Source organism: Centrocercus urophasianus, unplaced genomic scaffold, assembly GCF_019232065.1.
Source record: "Centrocercus urophasianus isolate 14NV4802_14NV808 unplaced genomic scaffold, USGS_Curo_1.0 seq_15, whole genome shotgun sequence".
In the NCBI taxonomy this organism is placed as follows: Eukaryota; Metazoa; Chordata; class Aves; order Galliformes; family Phasianidae; genus Centrocercus; species Centrocercus urophasianus.
Genome location: NW_024884697.1, coordinates 10,298,870 through 10,326,460, shown reverse-complemented (window position 1 = coordinate 10,326,460; position 27,591 = coordinate 10,298,870). Strand labels below are relative to the sequence as shown.

At 37.7% G+C, this 27,591-nt stretch overlaps 1 protein-coding gene across 2 annotated transcripts in view; it reads right to left on the bottom strand.

The window, feature by feature from the left end:
- The window catches only part of MAGI2 (membrane associated guanylate kinase, WW and PDZ domain containing 2), a 699,411-nt gene that overhangs the window by 491,364 nt on the left and 180,456 nt on the right, over positions 1 to 27,591 (bottom strand). For both annotated transcript variants that reach the window (XM_042815700.1, XM_042815702.1), the window contains exon 2: positions 6,655 to 6,771. In XM_042815700.1, coding sequence (XP_042671634.1) covers positions 6,655 to 6,771 — 117 coding nt within the window. The remainder of the gene's footprint in view (positions 1 to 6,654; positions 6,772 to 27,591) is intronic.

Sequence of the window (27,591 nt, the reverse complement as noted above, 5' to 3'; positions counted from 1 at the left end):
CATCAACCATGCAATTTGTAGATATAGTTTTGGCATCTGTTTACCCTAGATCTTAATTAACATGAAATCATAATTCACTGTGATAAATAAAATAAAATAACATTGTTTTTTTGCTTGGTTTTCTATTCTAACAATGCTTCACGCTGATGGCAAGGCAGCGCCTGCAGCCCGAACACACTGTGAGCCTGAGCAATACTGCGTACCTGCTGACTGCAGCTATTGAATAACATCTGCTCTGAAACAGACAAAAACACCCATAAATTCACATGGAAAAGTCAATACAACTATGCATAAGCCAATCACTTTGAACCAGACAGTCCCAGTGCCATCAGAGAAACATGTGAGTGTTACTGTGCATGCTTCCAGGTGCTAAGTGGAAAATATGTTACATGTAGTGGAAAAGAAAGGAAGGTCCACAGGGTTTAAACGTTGAGCCATCTAATATCCAGCACTGACTATGCTTTAGGTTTATTCACTCATTGTTCTTTGCCTCCTCTACTCAGGCTGTCAGTTATTTGAAGCAGTGACCTCATCATAATCATAAGGTACATGTGGCTGCACTGCATATAGCATAGCAGGGCCCTCACCTCACATAATTACCTGATTTGGTTTAATTTTGCTTGACATACAACAAAGGCTGAACAGGCTTGCCAATGATTCTGCTTTAAATACATCTTGGAGGCTTGCTCTGGTAGATACACAACAACAAAGTTTCCCTAGAGCTCTGCATTGCTCTATTCTGAGCCATCAAAGTCGAGGCTTAGCAATAACTAACACTTGTCTGAAAGAATAAAGTAGTCATTAAAGTTAGGTACTGTTATTTGCAGAGATGTGAGCATTTCTTGGCAGTACGGTGTGCTAAGCACAGGTTATTTTATCCTAAGAATAGATCCCCATGACGTCAAACTAGCAGAACTTCAACCAGCAATATCTGGACTTCTTAATTTGTTTATTTTAAGAACAAAGCTGCGCACTGAATTTCCACTCCTGAAAGATAATTTTGAGACTGAACTAACTTCTAAGGAAAATATATGAAACCTTTGGCAAGTCTGTTTCACACACTCCCCTTTGCTCTTGTATTAGACTTTTTAGAAGAGGAACAAAGTATTTATGAAAGAAATTTGAAAGGATTCATATTTGTTCAATTATGAATTATACAAATATATCCTCACATCCTTATTCAGAGCAGCAAGAATGCACAAAGTGCTCCTGAATTGTGTGTATCCTCACCAAATATATACTTAACGCCCATTTGACTCTCCCACTCTTTCCCCAGCTCTCAAATCAGAAACTTCAGGTGAAAACACTAGTTTGTAATTGGAATTTCCTTCAGTATTTACCATGACTAAAAGATTAGTCCCTTTTAATAATAATTAGTATATAGTAGCAAAAATATTGGAACCAATAAAAATTTATGTTCCATGATTACATCTCTCACATCTAGTGCCAGGAGGAGGGGATGAAAGTCTCATCACACTGCCATACTTGGAAAACCAAAGATTCCTTCATTTTTCTGATTGGTACTCATGGAAAACTGTGAATGACTTCAGCCTCCTAAAATATTGATCCTCTGTGCTAAAGGGAAAATTTATGATAGCTGTGGAGATGGAGCTCTCTCCAGGGTTGAAAGTATGGAGCGAATTGCCCCAAAGCTGTGTCCTCACTACCCTGCAGCACCTTCTGCTCCAAGCAGAAAACACATCTTATTAGATAATAATACTTTGCACATACTTTGTCTTCTGGAGAGGAGACTAGACAACAAACAGAAGCAGTTTGCAATGCGTAACATTTTTACAGCACACAGACGACACTGCAGAATGTAGGTTAAGTCTATTTGTACACAGACTGGATTATACTGGAACTGAACAAAATAATGTCTGAATGTGTGGCTCTTATTTAAAGTCATTCACACTGCAATATACCAATGACCCAATAGTCTAATTATACACGGAGGATGAATAAAAGTAAGAAATAAATGCAGAAAGGAAAGATATTGTGGTCACAGGTTCCAGTCTGCTACCTATACTGTCCTCACACTGAACAATCATAAGGCATGCTAAGCAAAGGAAAGAATTATCACCACTATTTCACATGTGGAGAACTCTAGCACATAATGACTGTATTTCTTGCCCTTGTTTGCACACATACAGAATTTGGCTGTCAGAGACTGAACCTTTCTTCCTATGTATCTGACAAATGTCTTAAATAAACCACTCTTTCTACAAGACTTCTGCATGAACAGTGATACAGCATTATCTAGTGCAATAAGCCAGGGCTGCTTACCACTCCTACCATTTTCCATCATAGCTGTTTTTCTAAGTGCAAACACTAGGAAGGAAACTTCTCTATCACTTTTCTTACTATTTCACATGAACACTTCTCACACATGGCCAGGTGTCTGGGCTGCCATCTCCACTTGTGTATATAAGTGCAGTGGGATAAAGCCATTCATTTCAGCAAGCCCAATTACAACTGTCAATCTGAGGTTACATCCCAGAGGATATCAGTGGTAATCTCTTCAAATTAATAGATGATTTTTTTACTTCTATGAATCAGCTTGTCACTGTTTGACTTCTTACAGTGTTATTCAATCACTTTAATCACTTCCACTATCATTTCATATTCCCTGCCTGGGAGAGAAGCATACAGACTATTTTCAATCATAGCTCCACTATTTTGCAAATTCTTATGGAAGGGAAATTTGCAACTTAAGAGAAGAAACACCAAATGAAGCATGATGGTCACTACCAAAACTGTTTTCCTGCCACATATTAACCTCAAAGCTTCATCCTTGTGATGACATGAAGTTAGAGCCATCTCTCCTTACAGTAAGATTAGAAAGGTGCACACACATGTGGCAACTGCAGTTTACTTACAGCACATAAAGCACAAAGTGCAGCACAACTAAATGTGTCTGTCCATAGCATTCACAGTCTTAGATACATTTCATGACCTTTGTCTTGGCCAGACTTAGACAGAAAATCAAGGATCACTTATCTATGTTTAACATGTCTTACCATGGCTGTTTTTTGATATTCCAACACACTTCAGTAGTCAGTGCCCCTAAATAACTGCTGAATAAATTTAGGTCATGAAAGTTGTGCTTCAAACCCATACAACAGAAGAGGGAGAAGAAAATGCTTGAGACACAGTGTAGTGAAATCTTTTGAGTATAGAGACCTGTAAGCTTTTCTTTCCTCCAGAACTGTCTTTTATCATTCTTTGATTTCCTCTAAGATCCTCAGCATATTTCTCACCTGAATTACTTCAGGTTTCTCAGCATCTGAAGTCCAGTCGTCATGCTTGCATTGAAACAAGAGCTGTGTCTTTAAAGAAGACCACTGTCTTTCTTTCTTTCAAAGGGTAATTTTCTTTTGTGTTGTTTACAATACTAAATCTTTACTTCCAGTTTCCTGACCTTCTCTATTGAAAGCTCTATTGCTTTTCTAACTAACCTTCAAATTAACAGAACTTTTTCTTCCTTTTCTTGTTTATGTATCAGTTTCATTATTGCTGTCACACAGCTCTGGGGACAGAGCTAATTAACAGCTGTATCTCCAGTGCTGCAAGTACAATTGCACTACATTCTCCCCTAGAATACAAGTATGTAATTCCTGCTGATGATGCACTGAGTCACTTTCATCTAGCACTAAGGATGGTAATGGCTTATAGAAGGCAACATTTGATTCTTAGGATCACAAAGTCATTTCCAATTTGGTAGAAAGCAGCACTGCAAGAATAGAAACAGAGAAGCCCGAGGAACCAAGCAATGTGTCCCATTCATAGCGGCCAGTTTCAGAGGGCAGAATTGATCCACTGTGTATCTATTTATCCCTCCTTTGGTCAACATGGAAGAAAATATAATGTACAGTTCAAATTTGTATCTGATAAATACCATCTTACCCATTTCCAATACATTTGGCTTATCCTGAGTTAAAGCAGGTATATATTTGTTTTTCTGATTCCTCACTTCAGAGAAAGCATCCCACTCATTTCACATAAGTGAAAGATGTATGAGTTTGGCCTGGAAAGCCAATGGCTGAGAAAGCAGCAGTCATGCCCACTGCCTTGCTAGGGACAGTGCTGTCAATCTGAACAAAAGCAACAAACAGTAAAAACTTAAGGTCAAAGACTGTCTTATAAATGTCCTTCTGGTTTCCCTGGCAATTATTCCTTTGTAACTCAGAAAAGATTGCAGGTGTGTTTTTAAAGGGAAAAGGTTGCTGCCTATTTGTCATGTTTTTCCTCTTCATATTGCAGTTTTGCCATTGGAAATAAAGGCTGTGTGATCAGCAGTTGCTTTCTCTATATTATATTTTTCTGCACAAGAATTTGACCAACTAAATGCTGCTGCTGCTGTGTCAGCATCTGATGCAAGACTTGCAATGTGCATGTTAGTTTGTTCTTATTATTCAGTGAACTTGTGGACAATGTTGTAGCCAGTTAAACACTACTGCTGCATGCTAGAGAAATCATCTCCCTACCTGTTACACTGTTTGGAACCATTAATATCAGCCTACAGAGTTTCAAAAATGGACTGCTCTAAGGAGAAAATTTTGTACATCATCACCCATGAAAAGTAAGCTCGCAATTCAAAAAATAACAATTTATGTTAGAAGAAAAAAGAAAATAGTTTTCATTCTAAACACAAACAACGGAGACAGAGTAAAACTGGATTTAAAAAGACTCTACTCAGTTGTGATCGAGGGGAATTCTGGGTTGCAGTCTGTGTGAGGATGTCCTTTTCATCTACTTGATTACAAAATCCTCCTTAGCAAACCATGTATCACCCTGCCTAAATTTTTAAATGTCTTTCTTTTTTTTAGATTACAGACATTTTCATAGAACTTTTAAGAGAATTTCCAATTAAACAGGCTACTTAGGCTTAGGTACTATTTATTCCACACACCACCATTGAAAACCATCTTCCACTCACCCAAGAACATACTACTTACCTCAAGATTTAGTTGCTTTCATCCCTGTCACTATTATTTTTTAAATTCTTACTTGGTTAAAACCGTTCAGATGATATTACAATAATCAAGTATCTGTCCTTTTACAATGACAGAGAAGTTGCATTAACTGCAGCAGAAAGAAAATGTGATTTTGTGCAACAGGTTTCAAATTTTGGTCTTTGTCATTGCTCCTTTTTGAATGATAAATTTGCTCCTGTTGCTACGTATTTCTCTTGATTCAATGAGAGTGTTTTCTTATTGCCTTGATTAAAAATAAATAAATAAGCAATCAGTTGAGTCATCATGTTCTTACTGCCCATATGCAGTAACTTTTACCTGTGTGCAATACTTGCCATATTGTTAGATTTTCCTTGTCTTAAATCTGAATCTCCAGCATCAAGAAGTATGTGGTAGGACTATATTAAGCTTACTCAATAATCAATCAGTAATAATCAACCAGATATCCTAAGTGGGTTTTAACCTCAAAACCTCTTTGTACTTGCCTTTTCACTTCAGCTCTGGTTCTCAGTACTTTCAGACAAAGCTAATTCATCACAGACATTACAAAGATGCAATGTGTTTTGTTTTATCCTGCAGTACCCTGCAGGTAAAATAGTCTTTAATTTCTGTCTGCTCTCCTTTTTAATCAAGGAAGTATAGAACTCCTGAAATTGAGACATTATATGTATCCATTTCAGCTTCCAAAACAAAAGCAAAATGATTGAGCCTCTTTTTGGCACTTTAAAGCTCAGTTCTTCAATGTAATGAAAGAAGAAGTTGTATAGTAGCATTCACAACAGAATGGCTTTCAAAGACCACCCACCCACTGCCATATAAATAGCACAGGCACTTATTCAGGACATCTTCCTATCATTCCAGTGTCAAGCATGCAAATTCAAAGATGCTCTTTTTTTTTTTTTTTTTTTTTTGCCAAAAACCAGAACTTTTTTTTCTGTCTACCAAGCAATTATTTTGATAGAAGAACAGTGGAACTTCGCTCCATTGCAATTGATATGTTGCCTGTCAGCCAAGTAGATCTATTCTGAAAGGCATGGCCATGACAGTCTGACATGCCTTATGTTACTCTGCCTAATTTCATGTCTCCTGCAGAAACAGGCAATTTCAGCAGCTATAAAAATGATTTTAGAGGTTTCAAAATACCTTCGATATAGATATAGTTGACTCACAGAACAGTAAGAGAACTAACATGGATACACGTCATGAACGTTCATTGCCATGCCCGTTGCACCAAACATTTCCCAGTTTACAGGTTTCCTCTGTCGCCCTGATGCATTTTAAACTCCCAAGTATTGTTCTGTAAAGTACAATACTGTGAAATACGAAGCAGATCAAACTCTCTCTGTTGGACATCAATTTAACCAGCCCAAAAAACTGCTTTTTTTTTTTTTCTTTAATTTGTGCCTTCCACAACTACTGAAGAAAAAGATTATTATTCTACAGCCAGTTTATGAGAGCTACAACTATGAAAACATCAAGCAGTTTCAGATATTAATTCAGAATTAGACAGTTCATTTTTTCTCCAGTAACGTGGAAGGCATAAACCAACCCACTAATCTATTTACAAGATTGCTTTAACTACAGTTCACCTCTTAACACTTTGCAAATGGCCTCAGCAGCATTAACTCAGATGGTCTGTTGCCACAAAGAAAACAGATCTCTGCATCTCCACCCTACTCACATGGCACCGTGCGGAGGTAGAGATTGTCTCTTATGATCTGCTGGAGCTCATGGTCTACCGAACCTTTCTGGAACCGTAAATTGAGGTAGTGACGAAGGTCCTTATCGACAATGCCTCCTGTCAAGGAAGAGAAAAATGAAAGCATGATTTAAAAACGTACTGCCTTAATGGAAGCAATGAATCACTTTAAAGTCTCGGTAGCTCATTTTCCTTCATGTTTCTGTCAAGACAGATGACAGAAGCACAAAGCTTTCCAGTTCAGGCATGCAGTTGATATAATATTATTTAGTATTGGTGACGGTGTAAAGGTTAAAAACAGTTAATGACAATTGGCTAAATCTGTTCAGAAAATACAGTCAGATGTCATTTTTTTTTCCTGCACAAACTGGTAACATTATTATTATTATGTAAGTACGTGCATATATATCTACATACCACATTATCAGGTATTATGTTTCTTGGGACCATGGAACAATTTCCTACCCATTTATTATACATAAAATGTCAAAATGTCTCAGCAACGTTCAGTATTTTTTGTCAAGTGTAGCCAGAATAAAATGCAGCTGAACTAATTGTTAGCTGTAATTAATGACCATACAAACATGATAACATCCTTTGTGTTATTTATTTCCAGTAGTGCTTACATCTGAAAAAGAGACTATAGCAAACAATAGTACATATTTTAATTTCATCACTGAAAAGAGTTGTTACTAATACAATATTTTAGCACCATACTGCAAATATATGTGGAAAACAAAATTGAGATAAAGAACCCTGTATTTACCACTCTTAGCATAAGTCTAGAAAGAAACAACTTGAAGTACTGTTTAGCTAATGACTAGTGTAACTTGTTTCACTATAAAAGACATAAAAATGTCTAATCCAACATGATTAATAAACATTTCCTGATAGAATTCCTCTCCATTTCCTTTAACATGGAGTATGGATCATGTTTATAATTACAGGGGAAAAGTCTACAAATAATTGCACTTCTTCCCCCTCTGCAATACAGACATAAGAAAATATAGAAAATCTTTAAAACCCTGTGTTCTGACACATATTGCCAAGATGAGAAATTGCAATCAGATTGATATCTAACTTGTTGCTTCATAAATTTAACCTTAAAATACCTTTTGGAAATGGCATTTGCTATTGAAACACCTGCCAAAAGTCTTATCGACTTGGTCTCTGTAAAGATTTTCCCATAAAAAGGCACAGAAAAAATTCCCACCCAATTATTTGAAAGTCGCTGCAGAGTACAAAGGCTAATAAATTAAAATATATTTCTCCTTATAGCTATTACTATTTATCTCTCAATTACAAATCCGTAATCTCATTATTGCTGCTCCTTTGTCAATAACTTCAAAACGTTTTGCGCCAGGTTTATGAAAAAGCTTATAAATAATTTCTGTCATCTTTAGCTCAAGGCAAAAACAGCAGACTTTAATTAAAAATGAAAAAAAAAGAAAAAAGAAAAAAGAAGAAGAGAGCAAGAAAGAAGTCCACACCCATAACAAACATGAAGTAATACCTGTGTGCTCAGTTCCCAGGTGCTGAGAACCTTCATACAGATCTGTTTTTCCAGGATCCAGATTAAGCCACTCAGTGGTACTTTGGTACCACTAACCTTTTCTCTAGTAATGGTCTCTGTTTGCAGACCAGAGCATCCTTACTTCTGCTATGTTTTTTGTTGTTTTTTTTTCACAAGATTTCAGTGGAGGTGAATGCTAGAGGAGGCTGCACAAGCATGTTCTGCTCCTGACTGGATTTTGCTGTCCTTTCTGATCAGCTGCAGAGAGTAAAGGTCCTGCAGCTCTTGCTTGTCTTGCTCTAATATACAGAATATACCCAGTGATGCACATGCTTTCTGGCAGCCTGAAAAAATGCCAGCTCAAGAACAGCTGCAGCCTGCCCACTGACATAAACCTGAACCATTCAACTTATGACATAAGTAAGTTTAGAAGCATACACAGATATCTGACCCTCAAAGTGTGTTTTTTGTTTTGTTTCAAACATGGTTATTACTTGACCATGTCATTCCACACTGGAGTATAATAAGGTATATTTATACGAGTATTTACAAGAGGAGGTGTGTACAGACTTCTATTTGCTACAAACAAATTTAGAAATGGAAAGTTTTTAACAGAAGTAAGATCTATTGAATTATAGAACAGTTTGGGTTGGAAGGAACCTTTAAGATCATGTAGCTCCCATCCCCTCTGCTACAGGCAGGGACATCTCCCACTACACCAGGTTGCTCACAGCTCCAGACAGCCTGGCATTCAATGCTTCCAGGGTGGAGGCATCCACAACCTCACTGGGCAACCTGTTCCAGTGTCTCACCATCCTCACAGTAAATAATTTTTTTCCTAATATGTAATCGAAATCCACCCTCTTTCAGTTTCAAACCCTCATCCTGACGGTTCCCTCACCCTGTTGCTACATGCCCTTACAAAAAGTTCCTCCCCAGTTTTCCTGTAGGCCCCCTTCAGGTACTGGAAGGCTGCTCTAAAGTCTTCTTGGAGCCTTCTCTTCTCTGAGCCAAAGAGCCCCAGCTTTCAGCCCCTCAAGTGCTCCAGCCCTCTGAAGATTTGCAGATTGTGTAGGAGAAAAAACATGAACTTATCAGCTTTCTAAAATAAGTGAAACATACATTTTTTCCTTTATATCTGAGAATATACTGTAATATGAGCAAAGTCTATTTTAAAGAGCAGTCAGATGAAATATAGACAGTATCTGTACTGTCAACAAATTTCCTTCTTTAAAAGGAAATTCATTCTGTTTTCTCAGTTCTTTGGGCATAAGCTACATTCTTGTTGTATCTGGAAAAACAATGAATTTTGTATCTTGGAAAGCGTTAAAAAATAAAACCACTCCAGAGTCCTGAACAGCAGATGTAATATTTTTAATTCATTTCTCAGTTGTCACTTTTTTGATTTTCCCCTCCTAAAAACCTTTGTGCTTTACCAGATGCTTGTCAGAAGCATACTTGATTTGACTCCAGATGTGCTTTCCAGATATTTTTAATGCTCGACAGGAGCATCTGAGCAGCCAATCCTTTTAAAGTACAAGTTGAAGGAAACCTAACAACTGTAGTTTGGGGCCCTAAGCAGCTGTAGTGATTCACAAAAATACAAAATAGCCATGATTTAACAGCAGTGAAATAGATCTCAAATTAGACAGCTTAGGAATCAAGAATAACATGAGAAGGGGAGGAATAATGGGACCATGTCCTTGAAAATGTTGAAACAGAAGACTGAAAATGTTATCAGTTTGTTTGCTTTCACAGAAAAAAAAAAAAAAGAGATTTAACAGCATTGTCAATAAGTTCATAGAAAAGGAAGCAATCAGCAGCATTTTTTTACAGAAAGTAGCAGCACACCTATACTTAGTGGCACAATGTAATTCAGTTAGACAAGTGTCTGGTACCCAGGACTGATTTGATTTCTGGAAAGTTTGGCCTTCCATTACTTTCCTTTTTCGTAGTCTAAAATCATTACAATGTTCAATGCTCCTGACATGCACCTAAGCCTGCAGCTTCCTCATATTCCCTGAAGACCACAGCAGAGCACCTCAAAAGGCTCAGAGGCTGCCAGTGCCTGTAGCACTGCACCACCAGCCCCAAGGCAGCTCCACAGAGCTCACAAGGAGCTCAGAAACAGGAGCTCACAAAGGCCACATCCTGCTCGCTGTACGTCAGAGAAAGGAAGAATCCCATCACATGTCAAGGGTGTTGCACAGCACAGGTTTTCAAAATCCAACCCAGAGACCAGAATTAAAAATATTCTTTGGGCACTGTCACTGGAGGAGGCTGACAACTCCATGATGGAACATTCACAAGCTTTCAGCCATTTAGGGTTTTTGTATGTTTTTTCTTCACTTTCTTCACCAGAGGCTTCAGTTTTATTTCACTCTAACGAATCCCATTACTTGGTTAGCTAGGAAATAAACATTCCCAGTGACGGCCTCCTTCTTAAGTGCCGTCTGTTTTAGCTACCAGTCATGGTGGTAAACTTATAACGACAACTGTATCTGACAGAAAAGACCTTAAAATTGAACTAAAAAATATGCTGTGTCTGCATGTTTTACTCACAAACTTAATGAGAAATGTGCACCTTTATATAGTATTTTAATATATGTCTATCAAGTTTCCTTTCCTTTCCTTGCTGCTCAGCCCAGAGCAGAGGAGCTGAGGGGAGGCCTGATGGCGGCTGCAGCTCCTCACAGGGAGCGGAGGGGCAGCGCTGAGCTCTGCTCTGTGTGACAGCGACAGGGCCCGAGGGAACGGCATGGAGCTGCGTCAGGGGAGGGGCGGGAAAAGGGGCTCGGGAAAGGCGCTGCACCAGGGGGCGGTGGGCGCGGAACGGGCTGCCCAGGGCTGTGGGCACGGCGCGGAGCTGCTGGAGTTCAAGGAGCGTTTGGATACCGCTCTCAGACAAGGGGTTTGAAGTCTAGGTGGTCCCATGTAAAGCCGGGAGTTGGGCTCAGTAATTCTCAGGGTTCTATAAATATTCCTAGATTGAAAAATCTATGAGTAAACAAACTCTAATGTCTAGATTTGCAACCATAAAAGTCTTGTGTCTGAAAATGAAGGAAGTTAGCAGACATACCTTGTTGAAACAGCTTACACTAAAAGACTATGGGCATTCTATCTCCCTTCTCTTGCTTTACTTCCACAAAATACTGTGTTTTCAACAAGCTCCCATTTCTGGCTGCAGACAAGTGACACATACCTTCAGCCAGGTCAAATGCTTTGGCTGAAAAGCCTTTTATCAGATTCAGCATGACTGTTTGACTCGAGAGTCTCACCCCAGATATTTATTCAGGTGCTCTCAAGGAGCTTTACATTTCTAACATGATATGCCTGCATGTACATCTGACAAGTCATTTTTTCTGTTCCTTTTCAGTAAAAGTCTGAAGACATTTAGTGCATGCCAGAATAATTTCCCCTTCATTATTCACAGATGATCCAACTGACCTCTCAACCATTAGTCCAAATTATTCACTAATTATCATTAGCCCTAATGGTTTCTTTATTCATTAGCCCAAACACATTATTTAAAATGGACATGGGAATATCTGGTTTATTAGGTTTTTCCTCTACTGTTGAGAGGAAGTCTTTTGTTCATAAAAGTAGCTGCAATTTTTTTATTTTTTTTTTTTTTTGTGAAAGAATATCAAGACCATCAGAAATAAAAAGCTGTGTATGCAGCTTAAATGCTCATTTCTGATTTTTTTTTTTTAAACAGTTCAGTAAGAAATCAGAATACCTGAAATTGTCATGTAATGGTTCTCTCACTCATCTACTCAGAAATTCTATACCTGAACACATGTCAGAATGAAAAGATAATAGAGATTTTTGTATGTAAGACCTAATCTGGGAGCATCTGTTGTTCTGTTCTTCAGACCCACACAGCTCAGACTGGTAAATGATCAAAAATCAGCAAAGCGTTTATTGGTTTATTTGGAAGAACAAAGCTTGAGCAGCAGTGAGGGGACTGGCAGTACATATCTATGAGAAATTCTGTGTCACCCAGAGCTCTAAAACATGACTGTCTAGGCAGGTTCCTCATTGCAAGTTCCCTATGGTAACTGAAAAGATTTTGAACAAAAAAATTATCACCATATCTCCTATCCAAATTTTTCCCCAGACGGTCCTCTCCGGAGAAGACTAATGTTCTCCTCCGCACATGGCTACTCTTAACTCATAACTAAGTTATTGAATGAAACATAAGATATGTCCACCAGGTATTGTTTTCAATAGCTGAATGATACTGTATTGCAATAAGCTTAAAAAAAATAATCAGTAAAATATAGCATTAATTAAAGAAGAGTTGATGTTTAACCTCATTCATATGAACACTTAAACAGAAGCCTTCTTGAACTGATTAATAAAGATGTCATGTATTTAACATTTCAGAACTAGTATGAAGTTATTGGCTTTAATTTTAACTACTAACAGTAATGAAATAATAAAATATTTTTTTTAAGAGAGATGAAAATTCCTCAGTAATAACAAAACATGGATTGGATTTTATAAGGACTAGTTATTAAAATGCAACCCACAATTAAGCCTATCGCTTAAAGGAAAATATTCTCAGCAAACTTATCTAGAGCTGAGAGGAGCTTTCACTTATCCCTGTACACCGGGCGTATCCAACCCTGGAAGTTACTTTAGGTTTCCATGTTAAATATATAATCACCGTAACAATATTCTGAAAAAAGTACAGTAACACTTGTAAGTCACAAAAAGCATGTACTGCACTCCAGTTACCATCTGAAGATTACACATTACTATTTTTAAATCTTTTCCATCTCTATATTAAACTCCGGGAGTCTTCTTTGAACTTTTGTCTTCCACCACTACCTTCAGCCAAATCTGACACCAAAAGTCTTATCCTGAAAGTGTCAAAAAATAATGGGTGAGCTACACATCTTTCTGTAGACCATACAGGAAGATAAAGTGTAACAGAGAAATATGTGGAAATTATGAAGGAAAATTAGACACCTCAGGAAAAAAAATTCTTTCTTTTACTGATAAATTCAAACTTATGTAAATGAAGAGAGTAAGGGTTTTGGTAAACAGTAGACCTTGGGCCTCTTCTACATGCCATATATAGTGAAAGACAACAATATTCAGTTTTCTAATTGGAAATGGGCTTCTAACAGTCCACATGTGGCAAAAGAAGGTGATAACAGTGCCTTTGCACAGGAGACAGACACTACAGAGCTATAACAGGTAATGAAGGAAAATCAACCAATCCCTTTCAACAACCAGTATCAGCTCAATAGGATTGTAATCTCTATCCAGAGAAATACTATTCCCTCAGATGCTAAAGAGTGAGGAGGAGTGGAGCCTCTGTGATTCTGTGATCCACCCCTTTCAATCACTCAGGTGTATTGCTTGCATCTGAGTTCCCTGGGTTGGCCATGCCTTCTCACCTGGTGCTCAACCATTGGCTCAGGATGCAACCCAGCAATTACACTGCAGCCTACTATTTGTAATCTTTCCTTCTCTTTCTGTGCATTGATTATGTTCGTGTATTTTTGCTGATATGTTATATAGGGTATACACACACTGATATTTCTACCCTTAGATGCCACCTTTTATTTCCTTCTCTTAGCATTAAAAATTTAAGGATTTAGAACACAGGAGCATAGGGTCTATGGGATAAATTACAGAGGGACAGTACGGAATGTAGACTGTATTAATAATAAAACAAAATCTAGCCTAGTATTTAATAATTACCTCCACAACAAGTCCCCAAATGCTCAGACTTGGATGTATATCTCTATATAAACATAAAGTCCATGGAAATTATGTTCCTCCTGCTCTTCCTGGACTAGGAGAGAGGCTGACATCTGCATACTCTCTGACCAAAGTGCACTCTCTGCCTTGCTAAGGATGCAAGCAGCTCACTACCTGAGGACAACCCATGTTTGGTTTCCCACCATCTCACATCTGCCCTAAGACAGGTGCAACTAGGCAGTTTGTGACTAGACCAATGGACACCCTGCAGAAGTAACAAGGGGAGATCAGGGTTAGAAACTTCCTCAGAATAATGTGAAAACATATTTTGCATTCAATTATCTTCTTAGTTTTGTGGCTAACTTCAAGCATATGTTTGAAATATAAAACCCCAGTTTGCACTATGCTTGTGGTGCATCACACTAGGAGATTGTGTCAGCTGAACTAAATGTATCTGTGTTTTGTATCTTGTTTCTGATTACTGAGCTACAGGTCTTATTAAAATATTAGATCTCCAGTCATGCCTTCCATTGTGAAACCAGCTGCAGCATATTCCACATTCTGCTGACAGCATGTAACACTTACTTTAATATCGGCACTCCCAAGTAAACCTCAGAGAACTGCCATTTAAGCAGTAAAACTGTTTTGTACCTTTACTGTTCAGATGTACTTTGCTTTGGTCCCTGTAGTTAACTGACTGCTTAATGCAGTTATTGACTGCAGTCACTGGGAAACCATTACATAATTGGCTGGTTAAAAAAAAATCAAGCTACATGTCATGAGAGGACAGTTTGGAGGCATTTTCAGAAAACTAGTGTTCTTTCTTGTATGTTTTAGTCAGCAGATGTGTAAATAAGTTAAAAAACAAACAAACAAACAAAAAGTAAGAAGGCTGCTACCAAGGCTGTCTGGAAATGAACTGCCATTTACTCAGATTTTTGAAATTCACTACAGCAGCACTTCCTCATTATAGAACAGAGCTGTTTGTAGGTGTCTCTAGTATATTGTTGTTTTGACTGATAACTTACACATAAACATTAATGATTGCTACTTGGATATTTAAAAGACTGTAATTGTTCCTACAAGACTTACTACAAGGGAAATAATTACCTCTGCAGATGTTTTTGAAAACCACTGACTACATTGTAAGGGATTATAGATTCACTTAAAAGTGAGAATCTCAAAAATGACAGTCAGAGCCCAGAACACAATTCTCATCTTGAAATTTGAACATATTGACAGAATTCTTCAAAGAGTCCTCACTTACTACAGACACTGAGATGCTCCCAGTGATAGGAATCTTTGTATATGGACAAAGCACACCACAGCAGGACTTGAATGCTGTTAATGCCACTCTTTGCTATGCAACCTAACTCCCAAATACAGCTCCCAAAGAAAATGATAGAAAGTTCCCAACTGACTTCAACAAGAAAAGTTGCAACATGGAAATAAAACACCTACAGATATTCTTCTAAAGGCAAAACCCCTTGGAAAATTAATGGCCATAAAGCTGAAAACTCATTAAATAAGGTTAACCAGAGACTGGCTGTAGCATACTAAAAACATTTGAATAGAACTAAGAAGCTTGCTTTTAGCTTCAGAAAAACACTTTTAGTTATACTTGGGCTGAATACATTGCCAGGAAGCTGTTTTGAATTCTAGGAAAATCCACATTAGCCACAGATGTCCAATAGAAAAGTTAACAGAGGGAACATAAGAATTTTATCTTTTAATCAGACAGCATCAGGCTATTCACTTCTATGTGTATATATCTGGAAAACAAACACCACGCTTCTCTCTGTGTGCTGCTTACTGACATGCTCATTAGAAAAATGCAGTCACAAATTGACTTCCGTGGAAAAGCTGAAATGGGAAAGCATTAATCTCTGATATATAATAATGGTGATAAGTAGGCACATTCATTCTGGCTGGGTACAAATTATGTCTCATTGTGTCAGCTTAATTCTCCGTGCTGTACGGGTGAGTCACCTAACACAGAAACCCCAATGCACTCCTGAGGTCATCTGGTGGAGAAGCAACTTCAATGCTAAAAATGCTCACAGAAAGAGCATATTCAGACATTTCTTCTCAGGAACCAACTACCTACATGATAACTGTTCCCAAAGTCATCTCTGTTCTCCGCATCCAGGTTCTCTACAGTCCTCTCTGGGCTCCTCCTAGAGCTACTTGCTCCTAAAAAATTGTTCTGAGAACTACACAGACAAATCATCAGTCTTACTCCATGAAGAATATATTACTAGTTTCATTATTTAAGCAAAATTAGAACAAGAATGTGTTCTAGAATCATCTTAGAAATATTTTCTCATTTCTGCTTTGTAACTGGTAAAACCAGCTTGTCTTAATAGTAGGCAGCTCCTGACCTTTAATGAAAAAGACATTGTTCTGTTTAATATTCCTGTTTTCTATAATACAGCCATAAGATGGTTGTTCATCCACTAGGGACACTAATATTCTTCTTCTCTAATACTCTTTTAGTTTTATCTTCTTTGTAGAAGACAACTGTGGTGGAAATTTGAGGCTTGACAGTTCCTTGAATAAAATATGAAAGACTGGATAGGAATAGTTGCATAGTTCTATCAGACTTGAATTATTTGAAAGGTATTCTACTTAAATCATGGCTGCACAATTTTAATTGCTTGAGATAGAGACTTATTTTCCTTACTTCTGGAAATAATATTGCCATATTAATAGGCTGTGAATTGTGAGCTGACATTTTGTAAAAAGAGAAAGATTACTGTGGGTAAAAAATCCCAGTAACACACAATTTATGTGAAAAGCAAGCTAACAGAGGCTGCCATCATATGAATTCTAATAATAGTTAGAAAGTGTGATTTAGGTTAGTATCTGAGTCATGCGAGCTCACTTTTTTCAAGTCTTTATAGCATCTCAGTCTGAAACAATAATGTACTGAGAAAAATCACTATCATAATGTATTATTTCCTGGTTTTCTAATAGCTTGCTGCATAAATAGCAGAGCACCATTCTGCAAATTTTATACTCCTGATGCTTATGAACTGCAAACTCAGTCTGCAATGGATAAACTTAGTTTTGAAAGCAGAGTTCCAAAAGTCATTGCTAATCTCTGAAACTGAATTGTATACATATGTTATCAGACACAAAACCTTCACCCAAAAATTTGGTTTCTTGAATCAAGTTTCATGACATTCATTTCAAGTCAAAGTCAGAGAAAAACACTAGAAACTGTGATGGGAGGGAGTAATGGGAAATTATTAAGGCAACACTTATGGAAATAATATTGGCATATTAATATGCAATATTGAGACTAGCAGTGGACATAATATTTAGAGCTTTACAAAAAGGCAAAACTGTTAATCCCATAGAAAGTATAGCATACATATTTCTACGGCTATATATTACTCAGGTTTTTAATTTTACATTGACTTGTGAATTTAAAGCCTTTTAACCAAAATACTTTTTCTTTTTTTCTTTGCTGAAATGAGTTTGAGAAAGAAAAAAGAAGACACAACTAAACCAAAGTGTTTGCCTGGTTTTGAAGGAAGGCTGAAAGAGTATTAATTTGTCAGTGAAGCATCTTTTATTCCGACAAACTTATTGTAGCTATTGTAGCACAACAGCATGACAGACACAATTTCTTACCTTGATACATAAAAAAGTAATTTTTTGGGCATAATCCATCACATTAGTCAAGCTTCAAAGAAGTGCAGTGAAAGTACAATCAATTCAGCATCTGTTTTGGAAAAATGTTGATTCGTACCTCAATACAAAAAATTATCAGTAAAATAAAGTTACTGAGATCTTAATAGTACCATGTAGTACCATGACTTGAGTTTGCTACAGAATGTCACTACAACAACTTTTTTTTTGTATTACTTAAATATGACCTATTTTTGTAGTACTTAAATCCAGTAATGTTCATAGAATCACAGAATGGCTTTGACTGGAAGGGATCTTTAAGAATAGTCTAGTCCAAACTCCCTGCCATAGGCAGAGGCATCTCTCACTCGCTCCGGTTGCCCAAAGTCCCATCCAAGCTGGCCTTGAACCATTCCAAGCATAGCGAATCCACACCTCTGGTAATCTGTTCCAGTGCTTCACACCCTCAGTGTAAAATACGTCTTCCTCATATTTGACCTAAACCTATCCTCTTACCATTTAAAAGTTTTTCCTCTTGTTCCGTGATTACAGGTCCTGGTAAAAAGTCTTTTTCCATCTATCTTATAAGCCAAAAGACCTCAGTAATGTCTCTGGAGTAATGTCTCTTTCTGTTCTCCAAGCTGAACAACCCCAAGTCTCTCAGCCTCTCTTGGCAGGAAAGATGCTCCTGGCCTCTGATGATCCTCATGGCCTCCTCTGGACCAGCCCTAACATTCAGTTACAGGTGTCAGGGCATTTCACATCAGAGGAATTGTTCTGGTCCAGCTTTGGGCCATTACGATCAGTGCTCTGGCAAATGTTTTGGCAAGATAAAGGAAAAACCAAGTCACCTGCCATCAGGGGCCATAAGGTGCAGCAGGGCAGCCACCCTCTCTAGCTCTACCTCTGATTTACTCACTTCGGATACAATTCCTACATTCCCTCTAGTTTGCACATACAGACAAAAAGATAGCAAGATAAAATACAAGCAAACAAATATCTAAACACAAAGTGCAATAGGGAGATTTCCATATGATCAAACAATTATTTCTGTGTAATTCCTGCTTACTGGAATTGACAACAACATACGCAACTTAGAGGCATGGGCATGGACCACATGAATTCCTGTCACTGAATTAGTCAACACAAGCAGAGTCCCAGCAAGCAAAGACAAGGTAGTTTCAAATTACCTTTTCAGACAGCTACAAAAATAGGTTTGATTTTCAAAAAAAAAAAAAAAAAAAAAAAAAAAAAAAAAAAACACATATATTGACAATAAGCACTTTTCAAATTGCCATCTGTTGCGAAGTCAGGAAACAGAAGTATTTAGGCAATCAAGGCTACCTTTTGTGTACAGTACTTCAGCATGAAAGGACACAGCTTGATTTTAGAGGCTGAACCAGGTGCACAGTGCATGAAGAAGCTCCTACATTCTGGGACAGACTTAGTTAGCTGAGTACCCTTGTCTTGATCTAATTAATACTCCTCAGAAATGTACAAGACCAAAAGAGAGACTGTGCATTGTGCAAAATTACTTTGTGCAAAATATGTGGGCTTACATAATATGTTTCAACAAAGAAATAAAATGCTCCTGTTCCCAAGAGCTGCAGGCAGGCAGATGGTGGCACTCCAGCAAGATCGTGCACTTTGCCTGCAGAGAAACGATGCCCTCAACCTCTGGGGAAGAGACTGCTGTTGCTCTTCTGTGATACCCCAGTCTGCTAAGCCATAGAGCAAAACGCAGCATTACAGCTGGACTAAAATTGCTCACTCTGTATCCCCGGGAGCAGGAGGGTGTCACAACAGAGAACAAAAATGAGATGACAGAATTCTAGCTTTACTTTTTTTACCCTCCAGGCACACAGCCCCAATGGCTATAATCTACTCGACTGAAATCCATACAGTCTGGAGTTCAGAAGTATGCTTAGTTATTTCAAACAGAATTTATTACATTTTCACAGTTGTTATTTAATTGAAACAGAAACCTAGTGGGTTACAATTTTGGGGCAATACAGAATGCGGCAAGCCACTGAGGTGTGGAATAGCAGCTACACATCTCCATCTTAATCTGTGCATGTTAACATCAATATCAATGTAATTATAGTACAAAGCCATATAGGTGCTTCAGATGTAAATATTGTCAGAGGATGTACCTGTAATTCCACCTACATATCTTTGTCGAGATTTTACTGCACACCTCATGAAGTCCTGGGTCTGTGCTTTTGCAATTTCATTTCCTTCGAGTGCTACAAGTCCAATATACCTACAATAAGCATTACATCATTTAATAAAAGCCAGGAGTTTGCCTCTGTGTATCTATGTCCTTATACATGTTTCATGCAATTGTTTTTAGAGCTGAAGCTTTTTTTACCTCATAAAAAAGGAAAAATCTGTATCTATCTGTATCAGTGCAGGATAGGATGACCAAACTTTCAGATTCTGTAATATTCAGAAAAAAACTGCTTTTGCTTGCAATTCAATAAAAAACATAAATAAAATATCATGTCAGAGCCCCGTTTAATGATTTGCTATTTTGCAGAATTACCTAAAACAAGCTGCAATAGTTTATGTATTTCAGTATAACAGACCATTCAGGTTCAGTACTAGCTTTCTATATGAAAACAGCGTGCTCCTGAGAGAGCACTTAGGGCCAAGGAAGCCTTAACACAGAAGGTGAGGGAAGCACAAATCACACTTGTTCCACCAAAAATAAATAAGTAAATGAATGAATGAATGAATGAATTCAAGATGTTTCTAAAGTGTAAGGCTGATTGAAGCTTGGAGAAATCATCAAAAACACAGACTTCAGCTGAAGCTATGACCTTATTCTTGAGGCGAATTCAGAACTACAGCACAGGTCTCTGATTTTAAGTGTTTTGTTAAACAAATGTAGGAGGAAACTTTCAAAGAAAATTGACTGAGCAGTCTGTACTGTACTGCAGTGTACAGGTATCTTCCCAATCAACAACAACAAAAAGATACAAGAAAAAAAAGGATTAATCTCCATTCTTAAGCAACACGTAAAAGACATGTTCAGTCATAAGTAGTGAAGGAAGTACTGTGAGATGCCCTGATTCAGAAAGGGAATAGTCAGTGTGTGAAACAACTCACATTTGTGGTTGAGGATAACATCTGAGGATACTACCTTAGCACCTCTTAAAAAAAAGGAATACAGCATACTTTTGGGAATGGCCACCTACCAAATAGTCCTGTGCAATGGTAGCAGACTGGTAAAGCAAAGCAACTGAGGACCTAACATCCATAGTGTACATGCTTTAGATGGCTTTTGTGGAATTTGTACAGTCCCATGGGTTCAGCGGTCGCTTGTATTTGGTCACTGTTTGGTGTATCTTCATTCAAAAAGTCCAGTCTAGACCCAGTGAGACTGCTTCACAGGGTGAACTACAATGTGGTGTAGTTGGCACCTTCTGGATATTTACTTCAAGAGAACATTCCTGGTTTGCTTTCCCACTTATTATCATCAATAAAGTAAATTGTGAAGAACAAACTGCAGTGACCACAGATTTCATCTCCCCTTCCAGCAGCTGTGGATATGCAATGTATAACATATGCAGACATATTTCACTGAGTATTTTAATGACTAAAGCATGTTTTGATTTTATTCATAATTTTTTCAGTAAAAGTTCAGAGGAATTTGCTTACTGTGATCATACAGATTTGATTGATTTGTGCTTGGAATAAATCACTATCCATTAATAAAGTGTTCTGGCAATAATTTAGAATGAATTCATCATCGTAAGCAGGTTTCTTCTGTTGTTATCAACACTTTCTTTTCATGCCTTAGGAATGTAAGCTGTGCCTCTTGCATTTTGTTTTTGTTTTTTTTTTCCTTTCTTCTATTAGCAATAGATAAAGGTTATCTAATGCCCTAACTAGTAACTGAAGAGATAATACTACTGCTACTTTCAGTTTTATTGTTATTCATCCATGGCCTAATTTGTGCCCAAAATAGAATACCACAAGGGAGAAAAAAGAAAAAGAAAAAAAAAAAAGGATGTGTTTTGTTATAGCCAATTGCTACACTGTGAAGAAGAAAAACTCAACTGAAAAATACTGGAAATAATAAATAATTTATTCTGGGTTCCAGATTTGAAGTAGCCAGGCTGCCAAGAGCTACTGAAACAATGGCCGGGTTAGAAAAATGTCACTGAGCAATCTGCATGTCTGTAAACATGGAACCAAGCACATGAGACAAATTTAGTATTAATTGTTTTTGTTTCTTTTAATTTCATGCTCTAAGGCAAATTACATCGCCTCAATTTCTGCATCACAAATGTGGGGAATTGAAAAGTATCACAAAGAGGCATTAGATTTTTAATTTGATGATTGCAGGTTGGAAAGACTGAAAGACCAAACACCTCTTCAAAGCTGGGCAAATGCATGGAGTTCTGTTTTGAAACTAGATATATTAAGATTCAAGGTCAGAAGAAAATATTAAATCATGTAGTCTGAACTTCGACATGCTGCAGGACGTGCCCTTTCAGCCAGTGACCCCTGCAATAACCCTATTAATTTATATTTGCTACAACACTTTCCAGAAAATTCTATAGGCCTGAAGATGAGAAAAGATTGAACCCTCCTTCCTTTTTTGTCAGTTCAGTTGGCCTTGCTCTTAAAACTTAATAGCTTCATTTTAATTTGAATGTCTCTACCTCAAGATTTGAGTCATTTGGCTAGAAAATTTCCCTTCTCTAAAGCGATGAAGTACCTGGAAGAGCCACATGAAAAACAATGTTTATATTGTCAATGAAACGTCTTTTTTTTCTTTTTTCCTGGTATTGTTGCGCCGAACACCTCAAGAGACTGAATTTCTCTGTTAGTACATCTCCTGGATGTTTTTCCCCGTGGCTCATTTCTAACTTGTCTACATCACACTTAAAGAACAGAGAACAAAGCTGCACACAGACTCTCCGCTTACCTTCCCCACCACTGCATCAGTGCTGACACCAAAAGGATTTTAATGTCTCTTTTCAGGGACCATCTGAAAACAACTCTTGGCTCTTCTGAATAGCCTCGTTTTATTTCATGCTGCCTATAGAGTACTGTATATCTAAGGGTATTTCAGCATCAGGAGAGCATCAGGCTTTCAATAATAATGCTCTCCCAACTGGCAGCATACAGAAAAAGACAAGATGCAAGACAACTATTTAGGGAAAGAAAAATAATGAACAATTAGAAAGCAAAGTATGAAACAATTTATTAACATCATTAGTCATAATGTTCAGGGGCAGGGATGACCAGTACAAAATATGCTCTCAGGAACAATTTGAAAAAGGAAAGGTGTTCACTGTGACTTCAAAGTGAAGCAATAAAGTAAGATCTGAATGTCTAAATACTATGGCTGATCTGAGCCTAGGAAATTTTGGTATTACAAGAAAAAAAAAAAAAGATAGAATAAGACTAAGAAGAAAAAAAAAATTAAGAAGTATGTCTATTGCTGTCTAAGCCTGTGTACTTATCTAGTTGATCCCGTCTAACTCAAACAGCTTCCCTGGAAAGCCCACCCAGCCCATTTTGGAAGAGAGCGGGGTTGGGCTGTGTGGAGATGGGAAAGCCAACCATTTCTTCTTCTGCAGTCAGCTGTGCGGGAAGAAGTAACTGTAAGCGAGTCAGCAAAGAGTTTATCAGACTCATTGATAGACCCTATCAGTGTGAAACCTTGGGAGTCTGGAGTGTAAGACAGAGAGCAAACGGTATCTGTTTGTGTCTAAGGGTACACAGGAGGTTCTGTTTGTATGCATTGTTAATCTTACCACACTTAAGAAACCTTTCATTCTTTATCACTGTTTGGGAGAAGCAAGGCCAATTAACTGATTAGAGGAACAGGAATTTCTGGCTTGTAAGTGAGTGGTATGTAAGATGTATGTTGAACAAAGTAAAGCAGAACTATTCAGAGAACTATTCCGATGCTACAAGAAACTGCAAGAGCTCTCTACCTCGACTGAGTGCTGACAGTCAGCAGATGCTGACTGAATGTATATCAGCTGAGAGGATGAACACTGGCCATGCTTACAAGACATACAGATTAACAGCCTTGCACCAGCTCATTTAGGCATCCTCCAGACCACTTCTAGAACTCTCCTGAGCCAGCTGTAGCACAGGCTCGTGGTGAAACACACCTACTGGGCTGACGCTAAATATTGAGACTATTTAAGGAGCTGCATAGGCAACTGATTTTGTCCACCTATGTCCTACAGATCAGAAATAAGCCAGGATTTTCACTGGATCACAGAATCACAGATTCATAGTCTCCTTGGAGTTTGAGAGGATCTTCAAAGTTGAGCTAGTCCAACTGCCCTGCAATGTACAGGGACATGCACAGCTTGATCAGGTTGCCCAGAGCCTTATTCAGCCTCACCTTGAAAGTCACCAGGGATAGGGCATCAAACACATCTCTACACAATTTGTTCCAGAGCCTCACCACCCTCACTGAAAAAGATTTTTTCCTTATATCCAACCTAAATCACCCCTCTTTAAGCTTGAAGCCATTTCCCCTTGTTCTATCACCACAGACCCCGTTAAAAAGTCTGTCCCCATCCTTCCTGTAGCTTCCCTTTAGATAATGAATAGAGCCTTTTCTTCTCCAGGCTGAACAGCCCCGGCTCTCTCAGCCTGTCCTGGTAGGAGAGCTGTTCCATCCCTTGGGTCATTTTTGCGGCCCTCCTCTAGACACACTCCAACAGGTCCATGTCTCTGCTGTACTGAGGACTCCACATGCAATACTCCAGGTGGAGATATTACCTTCTTTTCATAATCTTTCTTTCTGTCCTGCTCTCTCCTTTTAACCTGCTTCAGTCCTCACTCCATTTCCCAAATCACTTTGCTCTAAAATCATCACAAAAAGATAACCTTTAAAATATTCCAGCTAATAAAAGTTCATTGTGATGCATCTGCTCATTCTCATTTAAATCTAACGAAGGTTGCTGGTACTCAGTAGGAACATGCCTTGGATATGCCCTCAGGAATATCCAAATCCAAAATGCTTCACCCACCCTGAAATCTGTTGAGCAGGTTGAGAGAAATGCATTATTTCCTACTTAATGAAAACTGGTCTCCCACCTGCAGTCAAACTCCACAAAAAGCTCTGGAATATTTACTTCCCATTTACTTATATATTTCCAGATTTTTCAGCAACATTATTAAAGTTTATGTGTACCAAAATCTTGAAATAGTTTTTTATAAATCTGATGCAGAGCAGGTTCTGTGTTTTACAACACAGAAATTCTCATGAAAAAATATATATTCTTAAGCCTTTTAAATGTAGGAGAAGATAGGGAAGTATTCTGGGGGCATGTTAAGCATAGAGGTTCCCTACCACTCAGTTTCCTTTCTAGTAGGCACTTACACGAATTCAAAAGTATAAAACTATGAATGTAAAAGCACTTAAAATCCACCTTATATTCACTTCAAATTGGAAGACCAGCAGAAAACCAGCTCTTTTTCATTTTTAAGATCACTGTAATTATTAGCCATACCTAGTAACAGAGACAGAGCTAAAGCTGCAGAAGACAAATGCGCTGCATTATGCAATATTAAGTGATAAACTGTAAGCAATCACATCATTAGATAATACCAGAATATATATGTGCACAAGGGACAGAGTTAATGCTATTCATTCAACCTTAACCAGCATTTCACTGCTTCGGAAGGCTTAATTGTCTAACATTAACATTCTTCTTACACTCCAGGGATATACTTTATACAACTCTTTCTGCTAAGGCAAATGTTATTGAAGGTAAGTTCTTGCTTTTTTTTTTTTTCCTAAAGCATAGGGGGATATAACTCAAATGCTGCTAAGCTTATAGAAGAGAATGTGTACTGCTGGTGAGTAGAACAAAACAATGAGAAAATTACACTAATACATCAAAGATGTATTAGAAATTTCCAAACTCCTTTTTGCACGTCTCAGAAGACAGAAAGTCATTCTGGTTAACAAGATTAAACTAGAAATTCTACTTAGCTACAATTTATCTAAATAAAAGCATAATTTAATTTTCTTATCTGTGCCTATAAGTATGGTACATCACTTGAACGTCTTCGATAATCAAGACTTCTTTTCTAGCAAGAGTAGGAACTGCGGTGTTGCCCCACACCTGGAGCACTGCAAAGCTGATTAACTAAACTGCCACTTTTTGGAATTGCTCCACTGGCAATCTTACATGTTACAGGATGTGTAAAATTAATGATGCAGATTTTTCCTACATTTTTATCCTAATTCTTAGCACTACAATTAAAAGTTTTCATTACTCACGGCCTTCCGATACATTCCTTCAGCATCCCGAAGTCCTACTGCTTTCAAAATAAATTGATTTTGGTTTGGTCTGCATAAGCAATTACAATCCTTTCTTGCTGGTGTGCTAATTTTCATTTCTACTTTCTAGACTGGATTCTGCAAAAAATGCTCTTTTCTGAAAATGATTTTGTACATTGTACAGAAATGTACTTTGGATGGCTATTTCTCCAGGAAGTATCATTCCCCTAGAAAAAGCTTATGGGAGACAGGCTTTCTGAGTTTTGAGGCTTTTTTCTGAACGAGGATATTTTTGTCTATTCCAGTGTTAAGGAAGGAAGTACCTAATTTAGTTTCCAGTTGTTTTATTTAAGGTCTCAAGAAGCAAAGCAGTAAATGTTGCTGTCTTTCTTTACTTCTTCAAAAATGTTACTCGCTTCATTTTAAAAGCAATCTAAGTTTGGATTGTAAATGGTATCATTATTCAGAAATTGTCTTTCATCCATTATTATGTCATGTACTTCTATAAACAAAAATGTGGAAGATAACTGTCTTGATACAAAATATTAACTTACGACTTATTTTCATATGAAGACACAGAGCATCAGTGGAATGTATAGCGAGCTTAAGAGCATGAGGTCACATATTGTGGTGGTGTGGCTGGTGTTGGGCTTTGAAAACAGTCATCCTAACAGGAACGCCTGGAGCAGAGCTGTGCCCACTGCTGGGGAGAAGCAGAAGGGACATGCTGAAAATCAGTGAAACTTCTCTTATCTCTCAGTAGTATGAATGACTTTTATCTGCACGAATGAACATCTAGAAAGTGATAAAAGCCTATCAAAAGACTGATATAGCCCTATTTTGATACTGAGTCTCCCATTCATTCACCAGAAAGCTGGGCATCTAGCAAAGTACATACAATTCTAAAATAAAATCTTGTTCTCTTTCCCTGGAACCAAATTAGATGGTCAAAAAATGACTTGGATTTTACGTGTTGAAGGTCGAACAGAATAATGCTGTCCTTCCCTGCACACAGTGAAATCAGTTTAAGTATGCACCTCCTGGGCTGTCTAATAAGTTCCTACTGAGGTGCTATCTGAGTAGATCATTCACCAGCCTCTGGGTTTGAAACCATCATTTAAAAGCAATCTGTAAAATCAGCATGTGAATGAAGTTGCGTTCTGAATCTTGCAAATGCTAAATTTACTCTGTTTGGATATTCTAATCCTGCACGTACCTACACAAAATGAGAAAAATCACATTTCACAGATGATCTGCTACTCTACTTCATAAACTGATTTGCACATGAATATTTTTGCAGTAACATTTTCACATTACTAGGTTTCAACCACAAACCACATGCTATACTTCAACAAAAAGAAAATTGCAGTACTGCTACAGAAAGATTTTTTTAAATGTTTTGGTGAGTCTCACAGAAGTCTTGGGGATTCCATACAATAGGAGCTTAACAATACGATATGCATACAATCTCTGGTTTTACTGAAGACAATCAATTTCCAATCTCGTATATTCAGTTGTGTAGAAGTAGAGATGTCAGGTTGTTAATACAATTCCTATCAGTCAGTTTGCTTCTCCTCATACTCTCTTTTTCCAAAGTAAAACAGTATTGTAGCTCTGCCTAATCCTGAATAAAAATTCACATTTATAAATCAGGAGAATGATAGAGAAAAAGCACTGAATGAAGTTATTTTCACTCTACTTCTTACCCATTTGGTTTTGAACCCACTTCCTCTCCTTCTGATCTTTCCATTTTCTAATAGGAATCTGAAGTTACAAACTC